Here is a 13,848-nt window from a genome sequence, read left to right as displayed (position 1 = left end):
TCGCTTCGCCATATGTTTTTCAAGCGCGTGTAACAGATCGTCTTCAATGTTAAATGATCATTGCTATTTTTTCACATTATCAAGTGTAGACATCGTCGTCATCGCTTCGCCATGTTTTTCCAGCGCGTGTAACAGACCGTCTTCAATGTTAAATAATCATAGCTATTTTTTCACATTATCAAGTGCATGACATCGTCGTCATCGCTTCACCTTATGTTTTTCAAGCGCGTGTAACAGATCGTCTTCAATGTTAAATAATCATTGCTATTTTTTCACATTATCAAGTGTCTGACATCGTCGTCATCGCTTCGCCATCTGTTTTTTAAGCGCATGTAACATATCGTCTTCAATGTTAAATGATCATTGCTATTTTCCAAGGGAAGGAAAGCGTAGCAGGGGGCGGCAGAAAGTTAGGTGGGCGGATGAGATTAAGAAGTTCGCAGGGTTAAAGTGGATGCAGCTAGCACGGAACCGGGTTAAGTGGAGCAATATGGGAGAGGCCTTCGCTCTGCAGTGGGTATAATCAGGCTGATGATGATGATGATGATATTTTCAACTTATCAAGTGCATGACATCGTCGTCATCGCTTCGCCATATGTTTTTCAAGCGCGTGTAACAGATCGTCTTCAATGTTAAATAATCATTGCTATTTTTTCACATTATCAAGTGTATGACATCGTCGTCATCACTTCGCCATCTGTTAACCCGTAACAACCTGTTGCTTCGATTACAAAAAGCGCAGCCTTCATATAAGCCATTTAATCTAGCTGGATTTTCGATCAAATTACAAAAAAAGAAATGCTTCACATCCTGTTTGCTGACGTTGTGTTCCTCGCCTTCTGGGAAACATACATAAAATGACTGTTACAATGTTTATATTAACACCAACCTACTTTTCATGTCAGTAGGTCCAGCACACAGTATATGACATATGACTGTTTAAATTTACAACTTTAATTTAAAATTTTGTATGCCTCCTTAGTACTGAGTCATGTATGGAAACAATGCCCCTTCTTTTAGGAACTGTATCAGCGACCAATCACTGTGCTGACATTTATTGCACCTGTTGTTATTTAGACACATGTACACGCAAGAAAATATAAGGACGCTAACGTGACCCGAGCAGTAGATGCAGATGGCATCCGAAATAACGTTGCTCCAAGAGTTTTCTATCATTGCAATACGACCTGTAGTGGTAAATTTCTTGCTGTTTATCTTTAAATTCTTTGAGCCTTTATCTTGGGTTTTCCTTCCAAACCAAGGAATTTGGAGTGTCTTTTAGTTTTTTGGTATACCGTAGACACGAAGGCTTTGATTGTCACTACATTCAAAACCGCGCACGTAGCTATCTTCCCATATTTGCACAAAGTAGACGTGCACAGATTACAAAAGGTGCGAAACTCGCTACCGTTCTCAGTCAGGTCATGTTATCAGCGAGCCTGCTGACTGCCTTTCAGCGTATTTGCAAACTTGGTTAGGTGATGTTGCACCACTGAGTCACACACATGGAGACTAACCCGCAATCGACCATATCATGTTATATTGAGAGAATTTTCCGACACCACGAGATTTTATTGCGTATCTGGGCTGCAGTTACAATTTGAAAAATGAAGGTGGACTTAGGATGGTTAAGCCAAGTGCTAATTAGGTGAGCTAGAAATTCGGTCCTGACATCGGTTTCAGAATCGGTCAGAGGTTTCGTTTTCAAGGGCGCTTAGGCTTCAGACAAAGATAAGAAAAACCAGTGATTGTGAATCCCAGTGGTTGCTTAACACACCGTAAGAAGACGTTGATAGCGGGAAGTTACTTATCCATACCGAAATAAGTTGATGAAGATTCGATTTGCAAGGTGCATCATGAGAGACTTGCATAAAGTAAGTCGCGTAGCTTATTGTCATCAAGCAACCGGAACAAGCTCCGGCTCTTAAGGATAACCATTAGCCACAAGTGGAGGTCTTGCTCCATTGTAGCCGAGAGTCGAACCTCTTGTCCTCTTATTCTTGACGGCTGCATTTCTGGGCAAGTCTATAAAAGGGGAAATTTCGCCTGCAACGATGGTGAGGTTATCTATTGCAGTGGCTACAAAAGCGCTACCATGAGTCTGAAATCCACTAGCGAGCAAAAACCATTCACCACAAGCCAACAATCGTATAAACGTCGGTGATATAGGTGAATGCGGATTACAACTACCTGCCAGCTACCACATGCAAGGAGTAGACAAAGAAGCATCGGCGATATTGGCGGACGCGAGCTCTAGTCATCATAATCACCAGTCAGACAGCGCCCACTGCAAGACAACAGAAACTCCCATATCCCTTAATTTAAACAGCTCTGGTCCTAGATCCGCCACTTTGTGCCGCCATTTACTACGCTTGCCCCCCCCCCCCCCCCCTCCTTTTTTTTCTCTCTTGATTACAGTTAGTACTCTTAGCGACCATCGGTTCTCTCCGTTTTGGAACGCATTCCCTGCCCATGAATATTTTGTCTTTTTCACTTCGTCTAGAATGTTATTAAATCGTGTTTTCTATTAACCCCTGAAAGCGTTGACGTTATTAACTCTCTGATTTATTCTGCTCGGTGTGCACGTTTAGTGACACTGGTAGACGGCCATTTATAGGCTGAGAGTTCTTGAGAACAGCGTGCAGTCCTATTCTTATTCGTCTAGTTATTTCTCTCTTGTAATCCGGATCTGCGGCTCTTACTTCCCCTGAATAAACGTATGCTGCCCGTTTCCAGCGCCTCGCTACCTATCCTAAACTAATGTTCCAGTAGTTACTGCATAATATTTTTTGACCTACTTTCCTGCTTTGCCTGTCTAGGTATAATCACCCTTTGCAGTTCATTCCCTGAAGTACTACCAGCTGTGAGTCAGGAATTATTGAGATATGGTCCATTATCACTTCTTTCTATTTGTTTCCCACCCAGACCTCTGAGTATTTGTGCAAGAAGCAATGCATAATGCTTTCCTTACAGGTTTCCTTATTGGGGATTTTATTACTTTCCTTACGTAGGAATGTGGCTACAGCGCAGTCACCATATATAGACGTACTATACATTCACATGTGAATCCTAAAACCTCTTATTCCCCAAAGCACGCATGAATGCTGAGTTTTCGACTGAAGGCTATGCATAGAGGTTTTTTATATTCAGAGAATTTTCTATAACCTGTTTGATTAGTATGAATAGGATCTATTTTGAATAGAGTAGCTTTTAAGGAAGCATGCCTGTTCCTCTGGTTGACCGAAGTATAAGATTGTCGTGATTCGATTAGCGACGAATATCTTATTAAATACCTTCAAGGTAGCCAACAGTGAGCTAATCCACGTGTAACGTTTCAAGCACTTGATATCCTTTTCCTTACGGATTAAGGATACTGTTTGTATTCTGCCAAGACTCCAGCGCTCTTGATATGTCATGAGGCGCTGCGTATACAGCGTGACCACTTTTTTAGCATGATCTGTCCAGTGTCATTTCACTAATCTGCAGATAACTGCTTCTACCCAGCGACTTTACCCCTTTGCGTTACGTCTAATGTGCTCCATACTAAGCGTTCTAAGCGTTTTCTTATGTTATTATTGGCATAATGTCTAGTTGCTCTGAACACCTGCCCTTTTCGTTATCACCCTAATTATTTCAGCTACTGATAGGTAAGGTTCGAAATCTGAGGTTACAGTGACAATTTTTTCTATATCTTTAAAGACACTGTGCGCGCATACAACTGATTTTGCATGAACTTTGTTTCTTTCTAATCCTCTTATAGGTACCAACAGTCTTGAGCGCTTGCTCAGTATTCTCCGCGTTATAATTGCTTACGTCGGTTACCTAACATTTATTGATTAACCTTCATAGCTGTCTCAGCTCTTTCCTGTCTGTCAGGCTTGAGACCTTGCAGTTTCTTTTTTTATTTCGCCTCTATAGAAAATTTGTCGGCATTCTCTGTAGCTTTCTTATCTCTTACCTCTGTTGCGCATTCGACAAGAGTTTAAACCGAACACCCCGTAAACTTACCTCCGAATCCAGTGCTGCTAATTTCATCTAAAAGATGGTCAGCGCTGCTGCTACATATCTGTGTACAGAAGGGGTGGGGGCATCAGCACTGTACTGCCATTTCCTTAAGGCCATCCGCTTGAAATATTCCGCACCGCTTACTATTTCGCACTTGTCAGCTTATTTTCAGGCTCGGAGATAGCTCAATATCATTCATATAAGGCGGCCACCCTGACTCTGTTTCCTTTTGAGACGGGGCTGGAGCGCTCCCATCCGCATATCGGCCCCATTATGACTAGGCTACTAGGCCTTCCGTTTTCTCGTGCAATGCGGCCGACGTCCCATAGAGGAACGTTGGCTCCTTAAAGCTGTTCATTTCTCCCCCTCCACCCCCCCCCCCCCCTCCCACTTTCATGAGGAGCTTTGGGAGAGCAACCACGGGCAGCAGCAGACAAGGGCAGCATCGATGCGCGCCGCGCCTATCTGGTGGCCGCCCCGCGGAGGCACTCGACGCGGCAGTGGTGAAAAATGGGAGCGCGCATCGGTTTTCGGGGTCCATTACGCAGACCGCCGATAAGCAGCGACGGCAGTGGCCCAACGATAAGGGACGAGCGCTGCAACAGGTTGGCGGCCACATCGATCGCTCAACAGGCTCCCGCCCTCAGTAAAGGAAGAGAAGCGGTGGAGGGAAGCCAACGGGGTTTCGCGCAGCCGCTGCTGGGCTATCCTCTTGTGAGTGCGCGTGGAATATTTGTTGGCGCATTTCTTTGATTTCGGAAATATCTCATAGCAGGAGGTTACGCCCCCTGTGAGAAAAAAAACTAGGCTGATACTGAGAAAAAATACGAAGCTTACGTAAATATCGAATGGAAGGAAAGAATCTGTAACCTTCAAGTCCTCCACGCGCGACGCAAGCAAAAAAGGCCACGGAATTCGTTCGGAGAACAAGGATTGTGTTAAGCGTTTAAATCTTTCTTTAGTCTTTCTTTAGCCTAACATTTAAATCTTTATTTAGGTTATGCAACTTCGTTAAGCAGCCCTGTGTTAGTGAAGTACGCAGTATTGGAGGATTCAGAATTATTTTCGGCTAATACGTACTTACAGCTCCAGCAGGCATTTCCTTCTAGTCAAGAATGTACATTTCATTTCTGTTTTGTTACTTTTCGTTAGTACTTCTACTCCTTTCCTGGTGGTCTCATAGGAGAGATCAGTGTCTACGTATTTGATCATGGTACAAACAAACTCACTCAGTTTGGGTCATTATTATTACTGATATTTTTTTCTTTCAGTGACATTCCAAGCATTGTTAATTATCATGGTTTAGGAAAGAGTTTTGGAAGTTTAATATTCTGAAGCGAGTCAGGCTATAAAAGGCGCCGTAATGAAGGGCTCCGGAGATTGCGACCACATGGGTTCCTTAACGTGCACCGATATCGCACCGAGATCACCTTGTTTTTTGCCCCATCTAAAAGCGGCGGCCGCGGCCTGGATTTCGATCCCGCATCCCTGCGTAGAGTAGTCTAGCGCCTTAAGCACTATGCCACTGTCGTGAGGCATTTGTTAATTGTCATTTTTTTGCGAGCTATCCGTTCTATTGCCATTGTTGCACTTCCCACGGTAAACGAGCGCCTTTGAAACTTTCGAGTAATTGTTTATTATTATTTTTTGCCTATACCAGGTGTCTCAGCGAACTATTTCAAAAGTTTATGAAGTTATGGGCCCAAGATAGGAAAAATTATTAATTGCAGAACAAAATCTCTACCGCGACGGGCACAATGTGCTAGAAAACTCCCATAATGATCTGTATAATTAATTAACTCCCACTAAATAATTTTTTTTTCATTATCGCAGGAGAATGGTTAGTCCCAACAGTTGATTTAGAAGCCGTGAACAAGACAGTGCATAACAGTTTTAAAACGAAGAAAAATATATGCAAAGTCCCGCACCGCAAAGAATAGGGACGCTTTTCTTTTTCGTATTACAAAGTGAAGGCGAGCAACGCGCATGGAGCTTGGTGCGGACTCAATTTCTGCTGATGACGTGATTCAGTGGCAATGGCGCCAAATTCGAATGGCCTACACTGCTATGACTTAGTATGCACTTTCACTCCGTCCCTCTGAGGATACTCGCAACATTAATAAAATAATCGAAGGTGTGTACGGCTTCGGTTCGAATATTCGTGTCGCGAACTAGCGCGAAACTTGACTAGTTGTTGCTTGCTGAATGCAACGAGAGATGGCATGACACCACTTGAAGCCCTGTACAACGAACGCTTGCATCACAAGTTGATAAAAGCTGTAGGGAAAACTGCCGCCACAGGAGGTCCGCCAGGGGTGAGCATAACGGGTGTTCCGACTAACTTAAGTCAACCACTAAAACTAAAACATTAGTCGCCAGCAAGATAAACAAGTTGCATACTGAAGTAGTCCCTTTGGGAATAGCGGAATTCTTTGCAATTAATAATTATCCAGTTGCATTTTGTAACCAATCAGGTATTTACGATTAATCTGGTTAATTACTGAAACTGGCTTCATACAGTGAATACAATGTTCAAAATTCGGGAGGATATTCAGAAACACCTATAACAATGTATTTACGATGATCTGGTTAATTACTGAAACTAGCTTCATACAGTGAATAAAATGTTCACATTCGGGAGGATATTCAGAAACACCTATAACAATGTATTCGATAAGGAAAGACTAATGTGAATACTTCCCAGCTCCTAAACAGCAAAATACAACAAAAGTACAAAAGAATAACACACGATTAGAGCACTAGCGCATCATCTGGGGCCGGCCGATTTCCCGTGTGGCACTATGCACGGCCGTGTTGCGATCAACCGCGGTTTCTGTCAACGAAATCACCTGCGGCCTTAAGTCGGATGCTCTGTTGCAGTGGTATGTCTATAGGTAATATACATTGACCATAATTTGTGTTCCCGGCGTCAGTTAATTGGCGCTTGAGGGATGCAAACTGCAGAGAGCGCGCCGTGTTTTGAAGCCGCGATAAAGACGATAAAGCATCAATGGTATAAATAAGAGGAGCTTGCAGCAATTTAGAAGCGAACAACCAAAAGAACAGCTCTATCTTTTGAGTTGTAGGTAAGGCCAGAAAGTATTGTCCCCTTTAATTATTTTGTTTGGTATCCATCGCTATTAAAAAAAAAAACGTTATGTCGACTGTGCTGCAAGGAAGTATACTTTAAAATACCGATCATCCATTAGAGGCCAGCGGAAGGTTCCACCACTACCTCAGCTGACCAGAGCGAGCTCTATATAATGCATATGCGACATGCGACATGCAGATGCGCTACAGCTGAGAGGCGGCGACAGCAGGAAAGGATTAGAAAATTAGGGCGACAATCAAACTTCGCCTTGAAGTAGCGCGATAACCCTTTTAACACCGGGCTTTCATTCCCGGACTATTTTTTCTTAAACCGATATTTCTGGGAAGGAAAGCGCAGTATATGCGCCAATTCTCAGTGGCCATACACCCATACACACTTACAGTTAACGACATGCAGTTGGAAGTACTATAGTGCTAGGTTTGAGCTAAGCAGCCTCACCGCTTCGCTGAGCGCTATCACGGTGTCGCAGAACTAAGCTGGTCCGTATGTCGTCGGTTCGAATCGCTATCGCACCTAACCTCCAACTCGACATGCAGATAGATGCCAAATGGGAAGCGAAATGATATGACGTCACCCAGAACGTTACACAAAGAAAGGTTGCGTCACAATCGTGATATGAAGTCACGTGCATATTTTTTGCGACACGCCTCCGACTCGTCTTTGAAACCTTCTCAAAGTATGGCAAACTAATTTTTTTCTTTTTTTGGCCTAATACAGAGTAGATGCTGTCGTCTAAAACTCAGCGCAATTTGTTTGCACTTCTGTGGAAGGACAGCATGGTGCAACAGATTTTACCGCGCAGAATTGAGACTTCTTTGGCTTGTTCACGGTTGCTAGCTTTTGGCACTAACCACCCAATTGCTACAATTAAAAAGTTATTTAGTGAGTTTTAGTTACTTAGCCTAGATACTTAGATGAGTTTTGCAGTATATTATATCGGTCGTGGCACAGAGTTTGTTACGCAAATGTTTTCATTCATTTCTGAACGCACCTTTTTCAGGAATGCTTGAAAGTGTTTGTTGAAGGAATAGTTAATAGGAAATGAAAAGGACCACTCGAAAATGCAAAGGACATCGTTTATAAAGGACAATGTAACAATGGAATTTGTTTCTTGGTGTTTATTTGTGTTTTTAACTCCATATTTTATTTGTTTTAACTCGATATATATTTTTCTCAATACCCATAGAAATATTCGGCACGCTTGAGTTGTACGCCAGGTGGATATTTCAAATTCCTCTACACATTTCAACAACTCCCTTGATTGGAAATTGGTGTTTAAATCAAATGGTTCAACCTTCGTTCGGATGTATAATAATGGATGCAATCGTCACTTTAAAAGAACATAAATGCCTATTCTCTGATTATTTTACCGCTAAGCCGGAAGGAAAGCTAACATAATTGAGCTGGTGGGCTTAAAGCCCAATAAGACTTACGATGTCGATCCCATCTTTGTAAAGTTTTTAGTTTTTTGCGACCATTATAGGCCTCAAAGGAAGTGTGCCGGCCGGTCACTATTATCTCAATCATATAAACAAGGAACTGCAATCGCAGATGATTTTTGATCGATCATATTTCCAGATCACTGTGTCGTATTAGAAACCAGGTAATCACTATGTATTTTTTTCAGGCAGCTCTTGCGCATATAGAGAAGGCTGCATGCTTGAATTAAGCAAGGTTACATTTTTCGTTTGGAACTATAGATAAAAAAGCGTCTTCGCCAGTCTCTTCCCACCCTTGTGATGCTGTTATTCCTAAGACTTACAAATACGTCATCCTCACGTAATCATTGCAGAAAAACTATCGCTATACATAGATGACCAAATACCTGAGCTTCGGATTTCGTAAGTCAGGCTGCCTTGAAACATTACCGTGGACATTTAAGGAACTTACGTGCGCTTCATGCGGAAGCACATTTTTGGGGCGGTTGCCATTTCTCGAGATTTCAAGCAAAGTTGGTGATGTAAATAAGCCTTGGGGATTGGCGTCACTCAGTGGTAATTAGTGTAGGAAATTAATGCCTATAATTGAGCATCAGTATTTTTTAATTTCCGATATTTAGCGAGCGTTACTTTGTGTTATAACGAATTACCGCTTTTCTGATGTACATTGGTTGACTTTGGGTACTTTTTTTGGGACATCTAAATTTTGGGAATTTGGCCCGGGTCTATTGCCGGAAATTTGGGGCTCTGCTCGATACCCTGAAATGTTCTAGGCAGATTATGATCGGATTTGGTAGAGCTCCCAAAATTTTGGGGTGTTAACTGGGTTTAATACAAGGTTGGCATTGCTCTTCTGTATAATATATCACGGATATTTAGTGTCAGTTTTAGTGACCGTATTTTGGGGGATAGCGGCTTTTGCAACATGGCGGATGATGCTTTCGCAGTAATAATGTCTAATGGAATCTCCTGATAGTAAAAATATTCAAGCTTAAAATTTCTTTTGTGTTAAAATTAGAGTCTGCGCAAACACTGTAGGATTATTGCACAAATACAGTGCAGGACTTGAACGGTTGACTGAAGATTGAAGCGATCATCTTAAGGAACCACAAAGGGGTGCACCTCCTCTTCCTGCATATTAATTCAACTACCGCGAACACTGAGTCGCGTTTTTTAAATATAGCCTCAGAACGGCAGCTAGCTACCTGAAAAAAAAAAAAAACATCGACATGCAGATGCCGACCGCAGCGACACGTTGTGAAGCGGGACAATGTAGAAGTACAGCGTATAAAAGATGTAGAAACGGACCAACACCGGTGCACAGTGAAGGGTGTGAAAAAACTGGGCCTACACATATGCGAGAAGAGGTCAGCCAAGGGCGCGCCGGCTAAGAAGACGAGGACAGGCTTGAAAAGCTGGATGACGTTTGGCCTTATCGCTCCAATCTACTGCAGGAACCTATGCTCGTTTCACTAAACACCTAATTAAGAAGTATTAAGAGTGCTGTTGAGCGCGTGGATATACTGCGGTTGATGTCGAATGATGCGCATGGATAAGGTCTACAAGGCGATATACTTTCACTGCGTCGTATCCATAGTGACTTAGTTGCGTTGTCTCACTACGAATGCCTTTGCACTTAGCAGACATCCAGCGTAGTGGTTTCTGTAACTGTTTTCATTAGGCTTCTTTTATAAGGTTTATTTATGATTTTTCAATTTATTATTTTTTCTGTGACCGACTTTTGGTTTCATTCTTATTTTGCGCTTGTTCGATCTTTTTGTTTTCTTTTTTCTGGATTTGACGCCCCAAAACGAGTCAGGCTATTAGGAGGGCCGTAGTGGAGCATTCCAGATATTTTGACCAACTGTGGTTCTCTAACGACCATAGTCCACGGATGCCCTGACCAGGATTGGAGCCGGCCGCGAATGCTGCTTTGTAGCTCGCATTTATTTATTCTAGCTTATTTTTAGGTTCTGTGCAACCTTTTTTTTTTTGCTGCTCTAGCACCCTATATTAGAATGAGAGAACTGACTTGGTGCAGCGTTAAATAATATTTTTCAAAAGTGCGTAAGAGATATAAATCTCCGTAGAAGTGCTTCGGTCTCGTCCTGACACCCCTTACAGGGAGGCACAGAGCTGGCAGTAGAGACTGCAAAGGATGTGCATGAGGTGAACAATGTCAAAAAGAAGCGCTCACTCGAAGTACTCCTGGGCCGGACTGGTGGCGAGGCCAGTCGCATTGGCCCGCTCGGCTAGCGTGCGGCACGTTCTTGTGTTCCAGGGGTTGTCGCAGCGAGTCCAGGGGAGCTCGGAGGCCAGAGAAGCCACCAAGTAGTAGAGTGCCCACGCGATGACTGTGTTGTAGTACATCGCCATGTACAGGTCCAGAATACAAATGGCGTAGCCGATACCTGAAACCGAAACGCTCGGTGTCAGCGCTGGCTTCCGCCGCATCGCTTTCCTTGCACAGTAGCAGTACGATCCCCACTCCACAAAAAAAGTTGCTGAAACCATAAACAGAGAAACATTATGTCAAACATTATGAGAATATGTCAAAATGCCTAGTTTGCTTATGCTATGTATTGATGTCTGGAAAAAAACTTAAACCTTAAATAAATGAAGAAAATGCCGCTGTGTGTGAAAAGCTATTGCATTATTCCTTTAACGGAGGAGTCCCCCAGCGTTGTACCGAATGCAAAGAACGCGTTCTGCTGAACGCGGGTACACGGACGCATCAAGTTTGAAGATGCGCCATCCGAGCTTATTGGTGACATCGCCCGTTCTATATTTAAAACGCAGTTGATGCCTCGCATACACATATACCAACAGGCGCAAATTTCAGCGTTAGCCATCTAGAGAAAACAGAACACCCTCTCCTTTTCTGTCTTCACTTGTATGTAGGACAAGGCGGCTTTCAATACATTTTTAGCTTGCGCCAACTTAGATGACGAGAAAGATAGGTGATGTTACAGATGTAGTTGACGGGAAATATATTTTGTTTCAGGTTCTTGCGTATCAAAATTTCGTTGCAAAATAAACTATTTACTAAAAATGCATATAACCAAACGGCTCACTGTTTTATAACATGAGTAAGCCTGATTTGGTTTCTACTTATCGAAGCGTGTAGCATTCCAAAGGTCTGCTAAAATCAGCCTGTCACAGTCAGAAAGTTGCGTTTGTGACATTGTCAATCTACTTCTACCAGCGCTCTTTACTTCTTATTATTAAGGGGTACGGAATAGACCTCTTTTTTTTTTTTCAAGAAATGTCCGCTATCATAAGAGACACCACTTTTAAGCTTCGGGCTCAGAAATGCGAGTCACATCTATGGTGGATTTCTTCCACTAAATACTGAACAGAAGGCTGCGAACTTTGGGGTGCTTCCTATTTATAAGCCTGTTGATACATATTGTTCCTGAAATAAAGCGGAGGTGGGTTCATAGGAAAGTAGCGACTTCCTAACCAAGGTCGTTAGACTCTATCCCAGAATGTGCAGGGGAAGGTCCAGTCACTGCGGTTTTCTTCCCGCTTAAAGAGAATTTGTGCCAAGCGCACCCGACCAAAAACTTCGCTGTAGACGGGATCCTCTTCTTTATTGTCCAACCAAGCGGAAAACGGAAGCTTGGCGGAAGCCGAAACATTCTGTTCCAGCTGCGAAGGTTAAGAGGTCACTAAGCGAAATTATTTGATGCTGTTGGTGATACACTGTAAAAAAATGTTCTTGGAATCGTTTGGTCAGTCATAAATCACGGCTCCTTTTTATATTTATGTCATGTCAGGCGACCTGTTTTGAAGTGAAGTTACTGAGTCCCGAGTAAAATGAAAATACAATACGTTTACAGAAAGTTAGAGTGAAAAAAATTTAAATATGGAAATAGAGGCCAAAGGAAAATTTTGGGAAATGGATGGCCTTTACCGACCACTAAGTATAGATCACTTGTATCAGCTCGCTGAATTTCATAGTATTAAACGGTGAAGGAATGTTAGGAAGGTGTAATTTTTAACAACAAAAAAAAAGTCAAAACCAAGTGAGCTTGACGGAGGCAGAAGCCGGGGGCAGGGGGGGGGGGGGTGCTTTAGTCCGCAAAATATTATTCTAACAACACGACTTTACCTTGCCTGGACAATTGCAAATGGGAAAAAAAGTCACCTCTCCCAAACGTGGCCTAAGGCTCTGCGCTATACTTATCGACAGTTGTTACATATGTCTTGCGCTCTGTACGGTGTCAGAGTAATGAGAACCCCGAACATACTCATTAGCATACCAACGAACTCCTGTGTAGGACAAGCACCGAAAAGTGTGCGCTCATATGGGCCCAGAAACGGACACTTCAGGCGCTGTTTTTGATCAGCAGTGTCAGGCTAGTGTGTTCGTCGTGCGATCCACTGGGCTAAAAGGGAGGGCATTTTTTGCGCACTACCCCACCATACACAAATTATTATGCTAAAGCAGCTTTACCTGGTACTTAGGAGTGCGAAGCGTGAAGATTCTAACTACGTGACTTAACTTCCTGACTTCGAATTGCCAAGTAAAACGCTTCAGTATAATACACAGCACTTTCTGTTCTGGGTGCCAGTTTCTGAGCTGTGAATAGCACCACAGCCCGGGCATTCAGCGCTCGATCGCGTTCTTCTAGCGGCGATCTCTGTAATGGTGACGCGCCCAGTGCGGCCACTAGGTAGAAGGTACAACGAGAGTCGAGAGAAAAAGATGGCACCTTTGAAGATGGGGAAAATATTTTTCCAGATGGTGAGGCAGCCGCTGCGGTAATACTGGCCCATGGCCAGCTCCAGGTAGAAGAGAGGCAGGCCACCGAACATCAGCATCACGGTGTAAGGAATCAGGAACGCACCTGCGACGAGAAATGTAAATTCCTCAACATTTTAAGGCTTCCGCAACGTGGGTATATGCAAGGAATGTGTTATGCAATCGCTAAATATTTTTGTTGTCAACTATTTATATCGTTAGCGTGACCAGTTAGGCGGCAATAGATTGCATGGCGTCTCTGCTGCAGACGCCGCCAATCTGTTAGGTTCCAGCGAAGAATTTGGATATGTGTGCGTAACCTACCTATTCTTCACTTCTTGATGTTTAGGAAATGGCTTGCGAACCACTGTAGCACTATTGTCACGGTGGTTTTACTGGAAACGTTTGGTATCATCAACTCAGGTGGCGCGATGGTAGCGCTTAAGTGACAAAAGCCTGGTACGTTCACCTCCATTACACTATTACAAAGAGCGTCAAAACCTGGATGCTTGCTTGTTTTGGTTCTTTGGGATGTGCATTAGACT

General features: G+C 43.1%; 1 protein-coding gene across 1 annotated transcript in view; it reads right to left on the bottom strand.

Moving 5' to 3' along the window:
- SerT (Serotonin transporter) overlaps window positions 1–13,848 on the bottom strand; it is an 81,129-nt gene that overhangs the window by 55,569 nt on the left and 11,712 nt on the right. The window contains exons 2-3 of the mRNA XM_084596897.1: window positions 13,275–13,409; window positions 10,754–10,967 (exon numbers count right to left, since the gene is read on the bottom strand). Of these exons, the coding sequence (XP_084453023.1) occupies window positions 10,754–10,967; window positions 13,275–13,409 (349 nt within the window). The remainder of the gene's footprint in view (window positions 1–10,753; window positions 10,968–13,274; window positions 13,410–13,848) is intronic.

The sequence above is a fragment of the Amblyomma maculatum genome, chromosome 3, assembly GCF_055883805.1.
Source record: "Amblyomma maculatum isolate TAMU_Amacu chromosome 3, ASM5588380v1, whole genome shotgun sequence".
NCBI lineage: Eukaryota > Metazoa > Arthropoda > Arachnida > Ixodida > Ixodidae > Amblyomma > Amblyomma maculatum.
Note: the sequence above shows the minus strand (reverse complement) of the source record. Positions and strands in the feature narration are given on the sequence as shown.